Source organism: Sphaerodactylus townsendi, linkage group LG17 (genome assembly GCF_021028975.2).
Source record: "Sphaerodactylus townsendi isolate TG3544 linkage group LG17, MPM_Stown_v2.3, whole genome shotgun sequence".
NCBI classification, from domain to species: domain Eukaryota; kingdom Metazoa; phylum Chordata; class Lepidosauria; order Squamata; family Sphaerodactylidae; genus Sphaerodactylus; species Sphaerodactylus townsendi.
The window spans coordinates 17,030,803-17,049,913 of NC_059441.1; the positions used below are offsets into that span (position 1 = coordinate 17,030,803).

General features: G+C 45.3%; 1 protein-coding gene across 1 annotated transcript in view; it reads left to right on the forward strand.

Moving 5' to 3' along the window:
• LOC125446194 (fibrillin-1-like) overlaps positions 1–19,111 on the forward strand; it is a 106,330-nt gene that overhangs the window by 75,812 nt on the left and 11,407 nt on the right. The window contains exons 11-13 of the mRNA XM_048519748.1: positions 4,087–4,212; positions 9,607–9,729; positions 15,925–16,047. Of these exons, the coding sequence (XP_048375705.1) occupies positions 4,087–4,212; positions 9,607–9,729; positions 15,925–16,047 (372 nt within the window). The remainder of the gene's footprint in view (positions 1–4,086; positions 4,213–9,606; positions 9,730–15,924; positions 16,048–19,111) is intronic.

Sequence of the window (19,111 nt, forward strand, 5' to 3'; positions counted from 1 at the left end):
CACAATGCGGGGTGCCAAAGATCTTATAAAGGAAATTGGATTGGATGCTTTCCAATTTCTGGTGCCATGCTTGGATCCAGATGGGGATACCATACAAAAGGTGCTGGGCCACCTTAGCGTTAAACACCTTCAACGCTGCTGGTATGAATCTACCACCATTGATGTTAAAAAACTTCAGTACAGCTGCAGGGACCCGCCCACGCTGCCCTCCGACCCCTGGAGGTTGGAGGGCAGTCTGGGTGGGTCCCTGCAGCCCTCCAGAGCGACTCTGGACAGGCAGGTCAGTGGAGACGATGGACCAGATGCGGCTTCATGCAGAGCCGCCTCTCCGGTGTGGCAGATCTGCGGGGCTGCTCGCATGCTGCTGTGCGAGCAGTCCCTGAGCTTCCACCGGCATAATCATTTAATGCCGGTGGAGGTGCGTTTCCATTGCCGTGCGGAAACAGCCAGAGAGCTGATGCTAGATGGAAAACTTTGCTTTATTTCATACTGCATAAGTGGCCAGAGAATTAAGCATAGCTGCACAACGAAAGCATGGGTGAAGTCAGAATTCAGTGATTATCTTCTGTTGACTTTGCATTTGAAGGCCGAAGATGTAATGAGGGGAATCGTACACTTGGTTTTTTAAAAAGAAATTATAATAAAGGGCATGCACAGGGAAAGCAGAGATCTAGAAATCTCTGCTGGATTAAGAAGCTCCGAAAGAGAAACAAAGAATTAAAAGGCAAAGCCCAGAGAAAACAAGTCTAAGCAGTACTGGCGGAAAGCGAAAGGAGGGAGTCTCAGGAATGATACTGCCCTTTTGCCAGAAGGCCTGGAAAGAAAACCGCCAGTGCCTGGGTCAGATCGTTGGCTCTAGGGAAATAACCGCAGTTCCTCCAACGGCTTCACAGTGGAGCATTCAGGAGATGGGCCAAAGATATACAAACAAGAACCTCTGATCTTATTTGAAGGTTCTGAGGAGAAGGAAAGAAAATGCGGGGACTCAAAGCGAGCAACGACCATTTGTTTTAGGAGCAGCAGTGGCGTAGGAGGTTAAGAGCTCATGTATCTAATCTGGAGGAACCGGGTTTGATTCCCAGCTCTGCCACCTGAGCTGTGGAGGTTTATCTGGGGAATTCAGATTAGCCTGTACACTCCCACATACGCCAGCTGGGTGACCTTGGGGTAGTCACAATTCTTCTGAGCTCTCTCAGTCCCACCCACCTCACAGGGTGTTTGTTGTGAGGGGGGAAGGGCAAGGAAATTGTCAGCCCCTTTGAGTCTCCTGCAGGAGAGAAAGGGGGGATATAAATCCAAACTCTAAAGAAGAAGAAGAAGCAGCAGCAGCAGCAGCAGCAGCAGCATTTATTGTCATTGTGCACGCACAACGAAATTTTTCAAGCATTCCCCAATGCACACTATTTCAGACCTCACACCCCATCCTCAAATTCCCCTTCCTCCACCCATCCCTACACACACAGCCCCAAACACATCAACACGAAACCATGGAGTTCAGCATAGCCACAGCTGTAGAATAGAAGCTATCTCTAAGCCTATTTGTCCTTGTTTTTATAATCCTATATCAGTGGTGGTGAACCTTTGGCACTCCAGATGTTACGGACTACAATTCCCATCAGCCAATTGGCCATGCTGGCAGGGGCTGATGGGAACTGTAGTCCATAACATCTGGAGTGCCAAAGGTTCGCCTCCATGGTCCTATATCAGTGATGGCGAACCTTTGGCACTCCAGATGTTATGGACTACAATTCCCATCAGCCCCTTCCAGCATGGCCAATTGGCCATGCTGGCAGGGGCTGATGGGAACTGTAGTCCATAACATCTGGAGTGCCAAAGGTTCGCCACCATGGTCCTATATTGTGGTCCTGTATCGTCTCCCAGATGGTAACAGTTCAAAAAAAGAGTATGCCGGATGAGATGGGTCCTTCAGAATATTCTGAAGTTTCTTTAGGCAGCGGGAATTATAAAGTTCTTCCAAGGAGGGGAGAGGGCAGCCAATAACCCTCTGGGCAGTAGTAATCACCCTTTGGAGCACCTTCCTATCTGCCACTGTGCAACTGTGCGTTAGTTGCTGTACATTAGCAACTGTGCATTAATTGCTGCCGGTAGGAAAACGCTCAGCATAAAGTTATTAGGCAGCTGGTAAACCGTGCTGTTGCAGGGATGGGACGGAGAACTTGATATAGGCCAACTGGCCAGCAGTACTATGCTCTTCAAGAATTTCATAAACTGGCAGCGATCGTATTTCAGACGAAAGCTTGATGAAATTACTGGCATGTTTACGAGAGACTGTTTCGTTCTATTAGTCACTTCGGGTTTATTTGAAGCCGTGATGCAGCCAGTGCAACGCTTTTAGTGGGGGAGCTCAAACTGCCCAAGGAGCTGCTGATACAGTTCTACAGAGGAATCATTGCGTCTGTTATCTGCACCTCTATAACTGTGTGGTTTGGTTCTGCAACCCAACAAGATCGACACAGACTTCAGAGAATAATCAGAACTGCAGAAAAAACAATTGCTGCTAACCTGCCTTCCATTGAGGACCTGTATACTACTTGCGGGTCAAAAGGGCTGTGAAAATGTTTACTGACCCCTCGCATCCCTGGACATAAAGCTGTTTTCAGCTCCTTACCCTCTAAGCCATTCGCTACAGAGCACTGCACCAAGACAACTAGACATAAGAACAGTTTTTCGAGATGCCATCACTCTGTTAAACAAATAATTCCCTCGATAATGTCAAACTATTTATTATATATTTATTATATAATTGCTTGCTACTTTTCACTTTTTCATCATTCCTATTACCCATCTCCTCCCAATTATGACTGTATGACTATAGCCTGTGCTGACATTTCATTTTATTTTATGATGTTACATTCTATGTTTTTATTACTACTGATTGTTTCCTGATTGCTTACTAGACCTATATGACAATCATTAAGTGCTGTACCTTATGATTCTTGACAAATGTATTTTTCTTTTATGTACACTGAGAGCATATGCACCGGAGACAAATTCCTTGTGTGTCCAATCACACTTGGCCAATAAAGATTCTATTCTATTCTATTCTATTCTATTCTATTCTATTCTATTCTATTCTATTCTATTCTATTCTATTCTATTCTAGCGTGATGCTTCATGGGCCACATAATTTTAGATTACTTTTTTTTTTACACACACATTCTAATGGATTTTAACATGATCTCTGCAGCCTGCCTTCCACTTAACAGCTTTTATTTGTGGCATTTTGTTTAAATCACTTTAAACTGTTTTATTTGGGTGATATTTGGGTGACATTTGGGTGACAGCTGGGATAAAAAACATTCAAAATTAGTTCATGTTCCTCTGATTCAAGTGTAATACGTTATTCTGGCAAATGCAGAACATGTCTTGACTTTTTCTTTGGACTACCACGTTTCAGTCTCTCCCATGTAACATTGGCTGGACCGTGCTTGCAATTTCCAGGTAAACACTGTTTTCTGCATGGAGGCACAACCAATGGAAAAACCCAGTTATGTTTTGAATTAGACATTGGGGCTTTCCCCACTGACAGAGTTGAACTGGTTTCTGCCTAGGTTCACCTCAGTGAATCCCCACTGCCACCGAGCTCAACATTGTTTTGTCTCGGTTCCCCACCCCTCAGAGACACTGCTGACATCGCTTGTCGCAGTTATGAACTACACTTTTCTGCCGGAACAAGGTCGATACCGCTTCGAAGTGGGGAAGCATCGAAACCTGACACCTCATCCACGTTCAACCAATCACGAGCAGCTTTTGTGGCATGCGCATGAAAACGGGAGAGTTAGGTGGCGGTAAAGCGAGAAAAGCGCATGTAACTGTAAACTGTAAAAACTGTAAAAAAGCGGCTCCTGTTTCCGGCTGCTAACACACAGGGTGCCAATCCCTGCGATCGAGGAAGCCCGAAATAGGCACCAAGATGATCCTGCCCACTTAGCTCAATTCCAGGGGGCCAACTCAGTTGCTGTGGGGACAGCCTGGAATCGCCCTCCACTGAAGGGAACCGAGTCGACCTTAGCTCCCTTCTGTAGTGGGGAAAGCCTCATAGACTGCTGTTTTGTTCTGTTTCAGATATTGACGAATGCTTGCAGAATGGCCGGATATGCAACAATGGCCGATGCGTGAACACAGATGGCAGTTTCCACTGCGTTTGCAATGCTGGCTTCCATGTCACTGCCGACGGGAGAAACTGTGAAGGTCAGGCTCCCCTGCTCCTTTATTCATGCCTTCCCACCCGCTTGTACCTTTGTGGGAACGAGTGTGTTTGTTCCTCAGTATGATTTGCTAGCCAAGGTCACAGCTGTTCCATAAGACCCAAAATATTGTTTAGTAACCGGCATCTGAATTCCATCTTCGATCTCAGGTAGAACCCCTCCCAACATTCTTCCATACAATAAAGATCCAAGAAAGGGCTGCCTACTAAATCATGGTTAGATTTGCTTCTTGGGGGAATGGTCCATGGTTAGGAAGAGGTAGAGTCCTAGTTGGTCCAGATTATGAAAATCTGGCAGCTTTTATAGATGGCCTGGGAGAGCAAGGACTGTAGTAAAATGGCCACTTGGCTTGCAGAAGGTCCCAGGGTTTGGTCCCCCGCATCTCTCATTTAAATGTGTGAGAAAGCAGATGGTGTGAAAGTCTCAGTGATCAATAATGAGTAGATCAGTGGTCTGACTCAGTATAAAGCAGCTTCATGTGCCAATGCATGGTGTAGTGGTTAAGAGCAGGTGCACTCTAATCTGGGGAACAGGGCTTGAGTCCCCGCTCTGCCACTTGAGCTGTGGAGGCTTATCTGGGGAACCAGATTAGCTTGTGCACTCCAACACATGCCAGCTGGGTGACCTTGGGCTAGTCACAGTTCTTCGGAGCTTTCTCAGCTCCACCCACCTCACAGGGTGTTGGTTGTGGGGGCAGGGAAGGGAAAGGAGATTGTAAGCTCCTTTGAGTTTCCTTATAGGAGAGAAAGGGGAGATATAACTCCTCTTCCTCCTCTTCCTCCTCTTCCTCCTCTTCCTCCTCTTCCTCTTCCTCTTCCTCTTCCTCTTCCTCCTCCTCCTCCTCCTCCTCCTCTTCTTCCTCTTCCTCTTCCTCTTCCTCTTCCTCTTCCTCTTCCTCTTCCTCTTCCTCTTCCTCTTCCTCTTCCTCTTCCTCTTCCTCTTCTTCTTCTTCTTCTTCTTCTTCTTCTTCTTCTTCTTCTTCTTCTTCTTCTTCTTCTTCTTCTTCTTCTTCTTCTTCTTCTTCTTCTTCTTCTTCTTCTTCTTCTTCTTCTTCTTCTTCTTGTGACCTGCTCTGACTTACTGTTTTAGCAGACATTCCTTTCAGCAATAATTGGCTTCCTTGCAGTTCCCATCTTTGGTCAGAGTCGCAGGGTCAGGGGTGTCGCACAGTCTGAATTTTCACCATCTGATAGTTACATTAATCAAACACAGTAGCCCGTTGTCATCAATTGCCGAGTCCTGTTTATAATGAGCAATGTAATACGTACTACAGAAACCGTGTAACCCCATATCTGAAGACTGTAGTTTATAATCATAGGAGCAGTATGTCCTTAAGAAACTGTTCTAGTTGCATATTACATCCTGAATTCCTGGTTTTATTGTATATTTAACAACATCCCCGACAGGATCATATTGCAACTCATGCTTTGACTCCTAAAAAAATTGTGTCTCTTTGATAAAATGTAAGCATAAGTTGATTCCTTCTTACTTCCTGAACCTCTTAGCCTTTCAAAGAAGGCGGGGGGAGACAGTGAGAGTGCTCTGTTACCATATTTCCCAAAGTCCTTGGAAGGGTTTCCTGTGATCTGCTCACTTGATAAAAAAGAATTCCGAGTGCTGGTCACAGAAACGGTTTTTGGCAGAATGCTATCTCAGTGATTCAACCCGAAGATTTAATGCCAAAATTCCTATTTGGGATAGATAAACATTTTTCTAAAATCATAAATTATTTTTGTCTGGCTAAGAATGCAAGTTGAAAGTAAAACAGGCCATGTCTAGAAGAGTAATTTCCACGCACGCTCCTGTACACCGGCTACGGTTGTCAGGTAGCTATCAAAGTAACATATCCGTATTTATCTGGAAACCTGACTTAGCACTTCATTTGAATTCCTTTTCCCCACCTCCACCCCAGACCAGATCCCCATGTGTTAACAGTAATAAGAAGCAGTACAGTACAGAAGACGATCTGCTAAAACATTTTTCGTTCCATTAAGAAAGCTGCCAAAACGTCTGTGAACGTATTGCATTGCATCAGCTTCTGAAATAATTGCCTGTTACACCATAACAGCCCAGTTTCCATGCTCAGATTCAACTGTGTGCTTGCGTAAAGGCGTGCGGCTTGAGAATGAAAGACAGTAGGAGTTAAGCACATATGACCCCCAAATGTGTCCTTCTTTTTGAACTTTTTTCCCCTGCTGCCCAATTAAGTTAATAACTGCAAGAGAAAGATTAATTTTTTAAAGGTGCGGCTAGGGCAGGGGTAGGGAACCTTTAACACTCAAAGAGCCATTTGGACCCGTTTTACACGGGAAAAGAAAACACTTGGAGCCACAAATAATTTTTGACATTTAAAATAAAGGTAACACTATATATAGGGTTTTTTTTACCTTTTACTCCGCTCATTCTAAGAAGCGCATGGATGTGCCCGCCCTGCTGCCTGTAGGGCGGGCAAGGATGGGGCAGGTGGCTCGGCTCGTGGAGCCACAGTGCAAGGGCAGAAGAGCCGCATGCAGCTCTTGAGCCGTAGGTTCCCTACCCCTGGGCTAGGGCAATGGGAAATGCTAAAGTAGCATAGCCTCCCAGTTCTTTGCAGATTTACATGGGAGTTAACGCATCCGAATTTAGTGGTAACACGCGGTAGGGTGAAGCCGTAAACTCTGCACGATTGATAATTTCCATGTCCAGTCAGACAAACAGTCACCTTGGAGTGCAATCCGAAGAGCACTTTCCTGGAGGTCAACTCCATTGAGTAGACTTTAATACAGTGATGGCGAACCTATGGCACAGGTGCCAGAGGTGGCACTTGGAGCCCTCTCTGTGGGCACTCGCACACAGAGTTCGTCATGTGGGGGGCGGAAAATCCACACACACACCACACACTTCTAGGCTGGCCTGGGCCACTGAGCACAATGTGTGCGCACCGCGGTGAGCAGGAAGGACTTGGCTGGCGGGCCTGGTGCCTGTGCTCCGGGTGGCTGCTACCCAAGGGGGGAGGGCGCAGAGGAGGCAGAGATGCTAGAGAGGCACAGAGCGGTGTGCACAGGACTTGCTGGAGGCTAGAGCAGGCTGGCCCCTGCTCGGGGGGGGGGGGGGGGGGCACAGGAAGAGGGAGCCAACCGGTTTTTTTCTAAACTAAAACCTCAGCATTCAGGTTAAATTGCCGGGTTGGCACTTTGCAATAAATAAGTGGGGTTTGGGTTGCAATTTGGGCCCTCGGTCTCGAAAAGGTTCGCCATCACTGCTTTAAGAAGCCTAAATAGGGCCACTTAATGTTCGCTGTTGACCTTTTTCTAGGTAGACCAGAAAAGTACTTTCTGGGGTTGAGTGCTGTTTCTGCCATCTTTAACTCTCAACGCTTTGAGAGTTCTGAGCGAACAGGACGTGACAGTGTGCTCTGTCTGGACATGGAAGTCATACTACTTGTTGGTATGGCCAGTAGCCACAGCTGTATCCTCACCATATGTTCCTCTTAGACTTCAAAGGCACCATTTATGCAAACGCCCTTCCCTACATTCTGACTGCATGTTAATTATTTCCTTTTCACTGCACGAATCTGTTTCTGATTATCTTCAGCACAGACATAGATATTAATTTATTGTGCTAACTGTGAATCATGACAATCACTTAAAGAACATATCGGATCATTCCGGTGGATTATCCCTGGGTTCCATATGCCTGGACTTGCAAAATATTGTTTTACGAACTGTGTCCATCGATAGTTCTTTAATCCACAGAAAAAAGCTTAGCGGTTTTTTTTTTTTTTAAAGGAAGGTTTATATCGCAAATTGATAATTCTATTGATTGTAAGGGTATTTTATTGATCTAATTTTATCTGTAACGTGCCTTGAGCTTTTGAAAAGTGTCATAAAAAGTTTTACGGGTAATTTGTTGATATCTGCCATAGAGCAGCATAGAAGGCATTAGATTGAATCTGGCCAGTGTTAAAGCTCTTCTTAATTTAGGGTTGGTGATCCACTGTAAATAATTGGCCATGTGTCCTTGTTCAATTGGAATAAGCAGGGTCAGAGGGAACCGCGTTTTTCCTCGCCCAGCTGTTAACATATCGATACTCTTGTTCTAATGGCTTAGTTTTTCAAAGAAGCAAGCTATATGCTTCTGATAGGAAAAGAGGGACTGCTTGACTCTAATGAAAAGCCAAGAGTGTTGATTTTTCCCTCAACTAGTTTCCAACCACCTAGAATTTACTGCATAGTCGGAAAGCATAGAAGGAGGTGTTAACAAACTGGAGTGATCCCTGCAAATATAAAATTGGATACGTAGCCAGTGATCTAACCAGTTCTCAGCGAACCAATCGTGGCATATGATATTTGCCGGGAGTTCTAAACATGGGGCTGCATATGAAGCACAATTTGAGTAAGCCCATAATTTTGTGGAAGAAAGCTGGGACTGGAGCTCTGTTTATATTTTTTATTTTATAGCTCCGATCCAAATAGGAATGCTCCATAGAGGAGCTGAGAGCCGCATTTAGCATTGAACACCTTCAATGCCAGGATGAGGTATATACTGGTGGCCCACAGTGAAAAGGCGCTGAATTGCTAGGGCACTGTTGTTAGCTGCAGCGAGTGCTAATTTCCTATGTACTGCCCAATTAAGGTGTACTGCCCAATTAAGGTTTTACGGGTAATTAAGTCAAGGCAGTTTAAAGTACTTTCTGGAGCAGCAGTGGCGTAGGAGGTTAAGAGCTCATGTATCTAATCTGGAGGAACCGGGTTTGATTCCCTGCTCTGCCGCCTGAGCTGTGGAGGCTTATCTGGGGAATTCAGATTAGCCTGTACACTCCCACACACGCCAGCTGGGTGACCTTGGGCTAGTCACAGCTTCTCGGAGCTCTCTCAGCCCCACCTACCTCACAGGGTGTTTGTTGTGAGGGGGGAAGGGCAAGGAGATTGTAAGCCCCTTTGAGTCTCCTGCAGGAGAGAAAGGGGGGATATAAATCCAAACTCTTCTTCTTCTTCTTCTTCTTCTTAAATGTCACAACATTGAAACATGTGGCGGCAAGATACAAATATCCAGTGAACCAAAGCTTAGCTAAATAAAAACATAAATTTTACTCAGGATGAAACCAAAGCAGGAAACCAGAGTGAAACCACTCTTGACCGAAGGAGGCTTCTCTTGGCAGACCAAGAAGAGTTTTTGGCAGGGACGGAGTCAGCATAAGCCAAGACCCCTTAAAGTGCTCTCTTCTGGGCAGCTACTTAAAAAAAAATCCCCAAAAAACCACCATACTTTTCAAGACCGGTCATTGGTAACCTTCTGTTAGGACAAATTAGATCATCTGAAATACTGGAATTGTGAGCTATAATGTTGTGGTGAACGTCTTTCTTTTTTATGTTTGTGCGCTTGCACAATTTTGTAGACATGGATGAATGTAGCATCCGGAATATGTGTCTCAACGGCATGTGCATCAACGAAGATGGGAGCTTCAAGTGCATTTGCAAACCTGGTTTCCAGTTAGCCTCAGACGGCCGTTATTGTCGAGGTGAGCATCTGCCTGCAAACTTTATATGGAATGTTATAATGTTTTTAGGGTGTCATTTGAAACGACACAGTAAGGTCATTATTAGAGATTAATGCAACATTGATCTTCTCTAAAGAAGGGGGCAACCTGGGGGAGAGGGGGCAGGTGAATGTGTGTCCCGCACATGACATATTCAAGTGATTCCTGGGGTTTTTGTCCCCTCTGCCCACCCCCCAAGTATGCCACTGTAGACGAGGGCAACTAAAATGGTAAAAGGTCTGGAATCTATGCCCTATGAGGAGAGACACTGGGTGATTCCTTTTAGGAGTAAAATAGAGTTCGGACGCGGTTCCTGAGAAGAGGAGTACTTGCTAACCTAGAGTCCGAAGCCATTGTTGTTCCCACTGCAACCAGCTTGATCCCAGCTCGGTGAGAATCATCCCTGTGCCTCTTTAGCATGCCTCCACGTTCCGATTGGCTACTGTTCTATGGCCGTGTTCCGTCTATCCCCACACATGTTATTAAAAACTACCACAGGAATGGAGGCTGAAGGTGGCGTTTTTGATTAGTCCAACTGTACACATGCCGAAACACTCAGCTGTGATTGGCTGAATGGGGGGACTCCTGGCACCAGAGATTCCGCACTTACTACTGGAATCGAGACTGAGTTCGGCGTGGTTCCCTGAAAAAGTAGTGGATTCCCAACTGGAGTCGGAAATTTGAGAGGCCGTTACGAGCGAAGCACAATGGTACAAAATCCCACTGTCTCGATCCCAGTGGTTGTGTGGAGCACTTAGGTCGAACACAGCTCGAACTTAGGTCGATAACACAAGTGCGGAATCGACCTTAGATAGCTGAGCATGTTTAGTCTGGAGAAGAGAAGGTTAAGGTGTGGTGTGATAGGCATGTTTAAATATTTGAGGGAATGTCATGTTGAAGATGGAACAAGCTTGCGTCCTCTGCTGCAGAGACTAGGACAAGGAGTAATGGATTCAGTGTACAGGAAAAGAGATTCCACCTAAATGCTAGGGAGAACTTCCTGACAGTAAGCATTGTTGGACAGTGGAATACACTGCCTCGGAGCGTGGTGGAATCTCCTTCTGTGGATGGCCATCTTTCAGAGACTGGATGGCCATCCGTCAGGAGTGCTTTGATTGTGCACGGGGTTGGACTTGATGGCCCTTGTGGTCTCTTCCAACTCTATGATTCTATCTCCAAGCAATCTGTCAAACTAAGAAAGACAGGACAGCGTCATAAAAATCTACTTCCTACCCCCCTACACACACCATTTGCTAAGATGGTTCAGCATTGCCCCACAGTGGAATTTTCAAGGCTGGACTTCCTCTCTCTTTCTGGTTGTGTCATCTCACCGTGTGCTGTTCTTCTGGTCCCACAAGGAATCACAATTTCCAGATCTCATGGTTTCAGCATGATTTGTAAGTGTTTACCAAAAATAGAAGCCTGGAGTAAGCAAACGCTTATATATACAGACTTTTCTTTTGAGATTACACATCTTCTCAGATGTGGAACAAGGCAGCAATACTGCTGGCGCAACCCACAACTAAGGTGGCTTGAAGAATGCTTGAGGGTTCTTGCCTACAACATAGGAAGGAAAAATCGTGTAGCACACATTTACATAATAGCTATCTAATAGTCTGCTTTGGGGGAAAAAAATCTTCAACTTAACCAAGGAAATTAATGTGGGACCTAAGTTGTCGTTTAGGAGCTCTGTGTCACAGAGTGGTAAACTGCATGGCAAACCACCTCGTAAACATAGTCTGCCTAGTAAACGTTATGTGACATCACCCTATGGATTAGCAATCACCCAGTCTCTTTAATGGACAATGGACTCCACCCAGACACAGGATTTGCATTCACCAATACTGCTGCTGCTGCAGGGAATGCAGATGCAATTACAAATGTAAATGGACTGATAACCTCACCCGCAATCCAATGCACTCGACTGCACCTTTGCATAGCAAGTTCCACCCAAACACTTACTGATTGGTTCCCCACCCTGGCACATGGACAATATACACCCAACTAAACATTTCCTTCTCACTAAACATAGCGTGTAACAGACTTCTCTCTGTGATACACCTCTGAAGATGCCGGCTACAGATGCAGGTGAAATGTTAGGAACAAGAACTACCAGACCATGGCCACACACAGCCTGGAAAACCCACAACCAGTTGAATCCGGCCGTGAAAGCCTTCGACAATACAATACAGTGGTGGCGAACCTTTGGCACTCCAGATGTTAAGGACTACAATTCCCATCAGCCCCTGCCAGCGCATGGCCAATTGGCCATGCTGGCAGGGGCTGATGGGCTGTAGTCTAACATCTAAGGAGATATCAAGGTTTACCACCATGAAATAACAGTAACTCAACCAGTGCTTGCATAGGGGACTACCTTTGTCTAAGTCAGTATTCCTGGGAAAGAATGCAGAAATAGGACTGATGAAGATAGATGATTGAATCCTTAACAGTAAGGCGGCAAAATGTGGCCACATAGCAAATAATGCAGGGATTTCAGTGTATTTGGAGAATTTCTCAGGTTCACAGGAAAAAACATGTTACATATAAATGGGGTTTTGGGAATTGGTTTTGCTTGTACTTAGGCATGTTTTTAGGTGATACTTTATTCGTTTAGGATAGTGTTTTTATTGTAATGTTTAGAGGCATTTTTATATTGTATAACTGGCCCCTAAATGTATTTGAAGCGTGCGATAGAAGTTCACTAAATAAATAAGTAGACATAGGCCCCTTCCGCACACACAAAATAATGCGTTTTCAAACTACTTTCACAACTGTTTGCAAGTGGATTTTGCTATTCCGCACAGCTTCAAAGAGCACTGAAAGCAGTTTGAAAGTGCATTATTCTGCATGTGCGGAATGAGCTATAAGAAGAATAAACATGGATGCCCCTGTTGCGTCTTGTTCAACTCCACGAAATTAAATTTTTCAGATTTTAAAATTCCTATTTAGTTCTTAGTGGAGGCAGAAAGAGCAACTTAAAATAATTTTACTTGATCTTTTTTAAATATCAAGCGAGGAACTGCGTGAGGAAGAACGAAACGATTTGTTTGCTTGCGTTTGCCCAGAGCAACCGATGGGATGTGAACACAATATAGATGTACTTATAATAATATCTGTTTTAAAATACAGTTTGGACATAGATTCTTGGACTAAGCGAGGCTGGGTTTTGTGCCAAAAAACACAAGCTAAGTAAAACACAGAGGTGTTTTGTTCTCCATTTGCCCTTTTAAGGTTGGAGGGGGGGAACCGACGAAACTGTCGCGCATGCCGACTGTTGTGTATATTGAGACCTGCTGTGGTGTGATTACATTGTTAAATGTTACAGATCCTCCCACATAGTATTTTGAAAAAATATTCCCTTCTTTCATTCTCTGTTTTAGAAAACTAGCGTGATTACCATATCAGGAAAAACATATTACTGCTTTCAGCTAGGGTACTGTTTGTTTGGGTTTTTTTTTTAAAAAAAGCTTTGAATAAGTCATCATACAAATTCAAGGCAGTGGCATATCAAGGGAAAATGGAGCCCGAGGCAAAACCTGAGTTTTCCTTCCCCTCATGGGTGCCCCCCCCCTGGGTGGCTGCCCTCTCTGGCTCCTTCAGGTGAGGGGGGGCTCAGAAGTCCTCAAGCCCGGCCACCAGCCAGGGCTTCGTCGGCTTGCGCCAGCGTTGCGCACCATCCTGCACGCTCCTGGGTCTGATTGGCTGTCGGCTTAGGCGGGGGGCCCTCACCTTGGCCTTGTTGCACAGTCTGAGGGTGAGGGGCTCCTGTGGCCCCTGCCTCCTTTGCTCGCTGGCTGTCTTCCCGGCCCCAGGTTCAGCGTTGGGTAGGTTGAGTCCAAGGTGGGGCTGTCCCTGGCCTCGGGCACTCAGTTAGGGGGGAAGGAGGACGGATGTGGGGGGGGCGATTTTCCACCCCCACATGACTGAATGGCCTCCGCCTGGGGACATGTGACCTCACGTGTCTCCGTGGATGGTACACCCCTAATTCAAGGGTCATTCGGTGAGAAATATGTATAAATGCCACAGGATGTTCTGTACAGCACAGCGTTGCAGAGAAAAGGTACAATCATAAAGAGTTCGATTTGAGTCCAGTGGCACCTAGAAACCAACAATATTTTGGGAGTATAAGTTTTCAAGCCCTCACCTGGTTGGCCCAGGTCGTCCTTTTTAGTGGGGAAATTTTGCTGGCCAAACAGTTGGAAGGTTGTAATGCTTTTAATGGTGTAAAGCAGAGTCAAGTCCTGAATCCATCCTCTGTTTGATGTTAGTGACAATAGTGTTCAAATCCTTGATCAGCTGTGGAAACTCACTAAGTGACTTTTGGCTGGGCTCTCTGTGCTTAACCTACATCATGAGAGCCAGCGTGGTGTAGTGGCTAAGAGCAGGTGGATTCTAATGTGGAGTACCGGGTTTGATTCCCCAGTCCTCCACCTGAGTGGCAGAGGCTTCTCTGGTGAACCAGATGTATTTCCGCACTCTTACATTCCTGCTGGGTGACTTTGGGCTAGTCCCAGTTCTCTCTGAACTCTTTCAGCCCCACCTACCTCCCAAGGTGTCTGTTGTGGGGAGAGGAAGGGAAAGGAGCTTGTAAGCCGCCTTGAGTCTCCTTACAGGAGAGAAAGGTGGGGCATAAATCCAAACTCTTCTTCTTCTTCCTGAAAATGGCAGCTGATATTTTCAACTTCAGTTGCTAGTGGCGTTGAGTGAAGTTCAACAAATATTCTCCCATGGCCCGCAGGAGAGAAAGGTGGGGTATAAATCCAAACTCCTGCTCCTGCTCCTGCTCCTGCTCCTGCTCTTCTTCTTCTTCTTCTTCTTCTTCTTCTTCTTCTTCTTCTTCTTCTTCTTCTTCTTCTTCTTCTTCTTCTTCTTCTTCTTCTTCTTCTTCTTCTTCTTCTTCTTCTTCTTCTTCTTCTTCTTCTTCTTCTTCTTCTTCTTCTTCTTCTTCTTCTTCTTCTTCTTCTTCTTCTTCTTCTTCTTCTCCTTCTTCTTCTCCTTCTCCTTCTTCTTCTCCTTCTTCTTCTTCCTTGTACCCACATGGTACAAGGTATTTGGTGCTAGTGTATGAGAGGGAGTGACTTGCTTTGTTTCTGGTTTTTGTTAGCAAGTTGCTTGACGCTCATGTTCTAAACCATGACTGTCAAAGCTTGTCTGTACACAAACCTTTCAGAGTGCCTTAAAGACTGATTAACTGGTTCCGACTGCCCAGCTGTTTCCTGAACTTAACTTACGTTATCTTCCAGGAAACTTCTGTAAATTGACTGCCCAGTGCTGCAAAAACTGAGCCTTGATAGCAAACTGTTTATGGCTATGAAGAATATTTGTCCGGTGCTGCAGAAATGCTGTTTGTCTGATCTTTCCTTCCTCCTGTAATGTTCTTGCAACATGTATTATTGGTTTTTGGATTATGATTGTATGAGGAGAATGTGAATCTTTCTAAAGGAGGAAGATCCAAATCAAAAGGCTTAATTGTCCCAGAAAATTAGACCTTCCTCTGAATTGTGCCTTTGTTCTAAATGTTTTATGGTATTAACTGATTTTGTTTTCTTTAGCTAATTCGCTGTGCGTCTTTATTCTCAAATGAATGAGTGAATGTTTCATTTCACTCACTTATTTTTGCCAGTAATTTTCTGTTCCCTCCTTTTCACTGTTGTTTTTATACATTTGTTTGTACTGTGTATGCATGATATATGGCTTATATGCAACCCACTTAGTGTTTATGGTGTATGTCATTGTAATATATGTAGAGTGTACTGAGAGTGTATATACTTAGGGGCAGCATCTGATGTAAGAACACAGCAAACCTAAATAATCATGTGTTTGATTTGCTCAAGGGGGACAGCTGAAATCAAAGTAGGGGAGGGGGGTGTCAACATTTTAATTGTAGTTTACTTTTCTTCCTGAGTCTCCAGGCTCTAGAACAGTGGTGGCGAACCTTTGACCCTCCAGATGTTATGGACTACAATTCCCATCAGCCCCTGCCAGCATGGCCAATTGGCCATGCTGGAAGGGGCTGTTGGGAATTGTAGTCCATAACATCTGGAGGGCCAAAGGTTCGCCACCACGGCTCTAGAAACAGCAAGACTGAGATATTTCAAAACATCCCCAATGTAGAATAAACATGGAATGTACTCTTTGTTTTTAATTTCTGATGAGGTCTTTCTTCTCTTATTGCAGACATCGATGAGTGCGAAACTCCTGGGATATGCATGAACGGCCGCTGTGTGAACACTGAGGGCTCTTTCAGGTGCGAGTGTTTCCCCGGCCTTGCTGTGGGCCTGGATGGACGTGTGTGTGTTGGTAAGAGAGACTCTTTGCATTGACAAACAATTTAGTGCTGGCCCTTCACGGCGTCTTAACTTTAGGGGTCTCAAAGGCCCCTTCTGCACACGCAAAATAATGCGTTTTCAAACCACTTTCACAACTGTTTGCAAGTGGATTTTGCCATTCCGCACAGCTTCAAAGAGCACTGAAAGCAGTTTGAAAGTGCATTATTCTGCATGTGCGGAATGAGCCAAACATTCCACAAGTTGTTTGGGAATGTCCTGCGCCCCCTAGAGCATAGGTGTCAAACTCGCGGCCCTCCAGATGCTTTGGACTACAGTTCCCATCATCAACTGTCAGCATGATGCTGGCATGGGGATGATGGGAACTGTAGTCCATAACGTCTGGAGGGCCGCAAGTTTGACACCTGTGCCCTAGAGCATACTCAGTCCTTCCCAGGCTGTTCTGGGTTCTTTTGGTTTTGTTGCAGTCTAATGTATAATTCAATTCAATTCAATAAGCCTTTATTGGCATATGAAACAAAACAGGATAAGATACAGTTAAAATTATAAGACTGAATCATTGAATCATGAGTTCAGTTTACAGTGCCTGTTGGACAGTAGAATATCTGGAGTAGTGATCGTTATGTATAATTTTATATCTTGATATCATTATTGTACGCAGTGAGGACCAATTGGTCCTGCATTTGTCATTTTAAATGCCATTAAAGGTTTATGATTCTATTAGACATGGTAAGAAATAGATGAGAGCCAGAGTGTTGTAATGGTTAAGAGCTGGTGAATTCTAATCTGGAGAACTGGGTTTGATTCCCCACTCCTCTACCTGAGTGGCACAGGCGTATCTGGTGAACCAGATGTATTTCCACACTCCTACATTCCTGCTGGGTGACCTTGGGCTAGTCACAGTTCTTCAGAACTCTCTCAGCCAGTGGTGGGATCCAAAAATTTTAGTAACAGGTTCCCATGGTGGTGGGATTCAAACTGTGGCGTAGCGCCAATGGGGCTGGGCGGGGCACGATGGGGGTGTGGCTGGGCATTCCAGGGGCGGGGCATTCCTGGGCGGGGCTGTGGCAAGGACTCAGCCGCTGCGCCGGTCCTTGGGTGGGAAACGAATGCACGCAGGCACAGGCTGCTATGCACGCCGGTGCACCTCCTACTAGACTGCTTCAAGTTCTGCGCGCTACTGCTGAGAGGAGGGGCGTAACTAAGGCAACAATCATGTGGCAAAATCACCCATTAGTAACCCCCTCTCGGCACACACAAATAATTAGTAACCTACTCTCGGGAACCTGTGAGAACCTGCTGGATCCCACCTCTGCTCTCAGCCCCACCTACCCCACAATGTGTCTGTTGTAGGGAGAGGAAGGGAAAGGAGTTTGTCAGCCACCTTGAGTCTCCTTACAGGAGGGAAAGGTGAGATATAAATCCAAACTCTTCTTCTTCCTGAAAATGGCAGCTGATATTTTCAACTTCAGTTGCTTCAGTGGCGTTGAGTGAAGTTCAACAAATATTCTCCCATGGCCAGCAGTGGTGAAATTTCCCCTTCCATGATGGGCAACCTTGCTAGATCCCATCTGATTATATTTCTTGAGTCATGTTTATTTTGTTGATCATTGTTCATTGTTTTTGAAAGTTGTAAGAACACCACCCAAACAAAGGAAAATGTTTTTAATGCATCATCAGTCCACCCCCAAATGCATATATTTAGAAAAACATTGTATGCCTATCTTAGAGCCCCAGTATTTTCATGGACTTTGATTCATTAGTGGATATCAGCCAAGTGAAACTGACTTCCCTTTGCGTTTGGAGCTTTTGACAGGCTTGCAAAGTGAGGAAGCAGAATTGTTTTTATTAAGCAGAGCGAAACATTCAGACAGGTTGTATCTCTGGTCAAAACGAAACCACAAAAGTTAAGTGAAATTACTTCAAAAGCAAAGTGAAACCAAAAAAGTTAAGCGACATATTTTCGCTTTTTTCTGCAGCCCTGTATTATCCAATCTTAGTTAGGTATAGCCTCCCTAGATCTGAATTCTAAAGATTTTTTTGTACATGGTTATCCCAAAGACATTTAATGAGACCATTAGTCTGGCTGCAATTATTGTTTTCCGCAGTTGATTTGAGGGGAAAGAAGGACGTGTGAGTGTGTGTTTGTGTGTGTGCATGTGCACGCACCTCTGTTTTGAAACCACGGCAAATTGTGAAAGGAGTGTCCTTTGAGCCCTCATTATTGGACTTCAGATGTCTACGCAGCAGTGGCGTAGTGGCTAAGAGCAATGGCTAAGAGCAGGTGCACTCTGATCTGGAGGAACCAGGTTTGATTCTCCACTCTGCCGCCTGAGCTGTGGAGGCTTATCTGGGGAATCTGGGGAATCCAGATTAGCCTGTGCACTCCCACACACGCCAGCTGGGTGACCTTGGGCTAGTCACAGCTTTTCGGAACTCTCTCAGCCCCACCCACCTCACGGGGTATTTGTTGTGAGGGGGGAAGGGCAAGGAGATTGTAAGCCCCTTTGAGTCTCCTACAGGAGAGAAAGGGGGGATATAAATCCAAACTCTTCTTCTTCTTCTACTGTAGAGGTGCCATCTTGTAAGGGTTGATGTAATGCCAGCATGGTGTGGTAGGTAAGAGAGATGGACTCTAACCTAGAGAAGCAGATTTTATTCCCTACTCCCATGCATGAAGCCTGCTGGGTGACCTTGGCCTAGTTCAAGGGTCTGCAACCTGCGGCCCTCCAGATGTTCATGGACTACAATTCCCATCAGCCCCTGCCAGCATGATCAATTGACCATGCTGGCAGGGGCTGATGGGAATTGTAGTCCATGAACATCTGGAGAGCCGCAGGTTGCAGACCCCTGGGTCTGTCTGAACATTCTCAGCCCCACCTACCTCACAAGGTGCCTGTTGTGGAGACAGGAGGGGAAGGCCACTTTGACACCCCTTACGATTGAGTAAGGGTATCAAAGGGTATCAAGGATACGATTGAGTAGAGTATCAGTCCAAACTCTTCTTCTTCAGTTAACTCAGTGAGGATTACTTCTGGGTAAAAACAACCTTAGGTCCTAGGTCAGTGGTGGTGAAC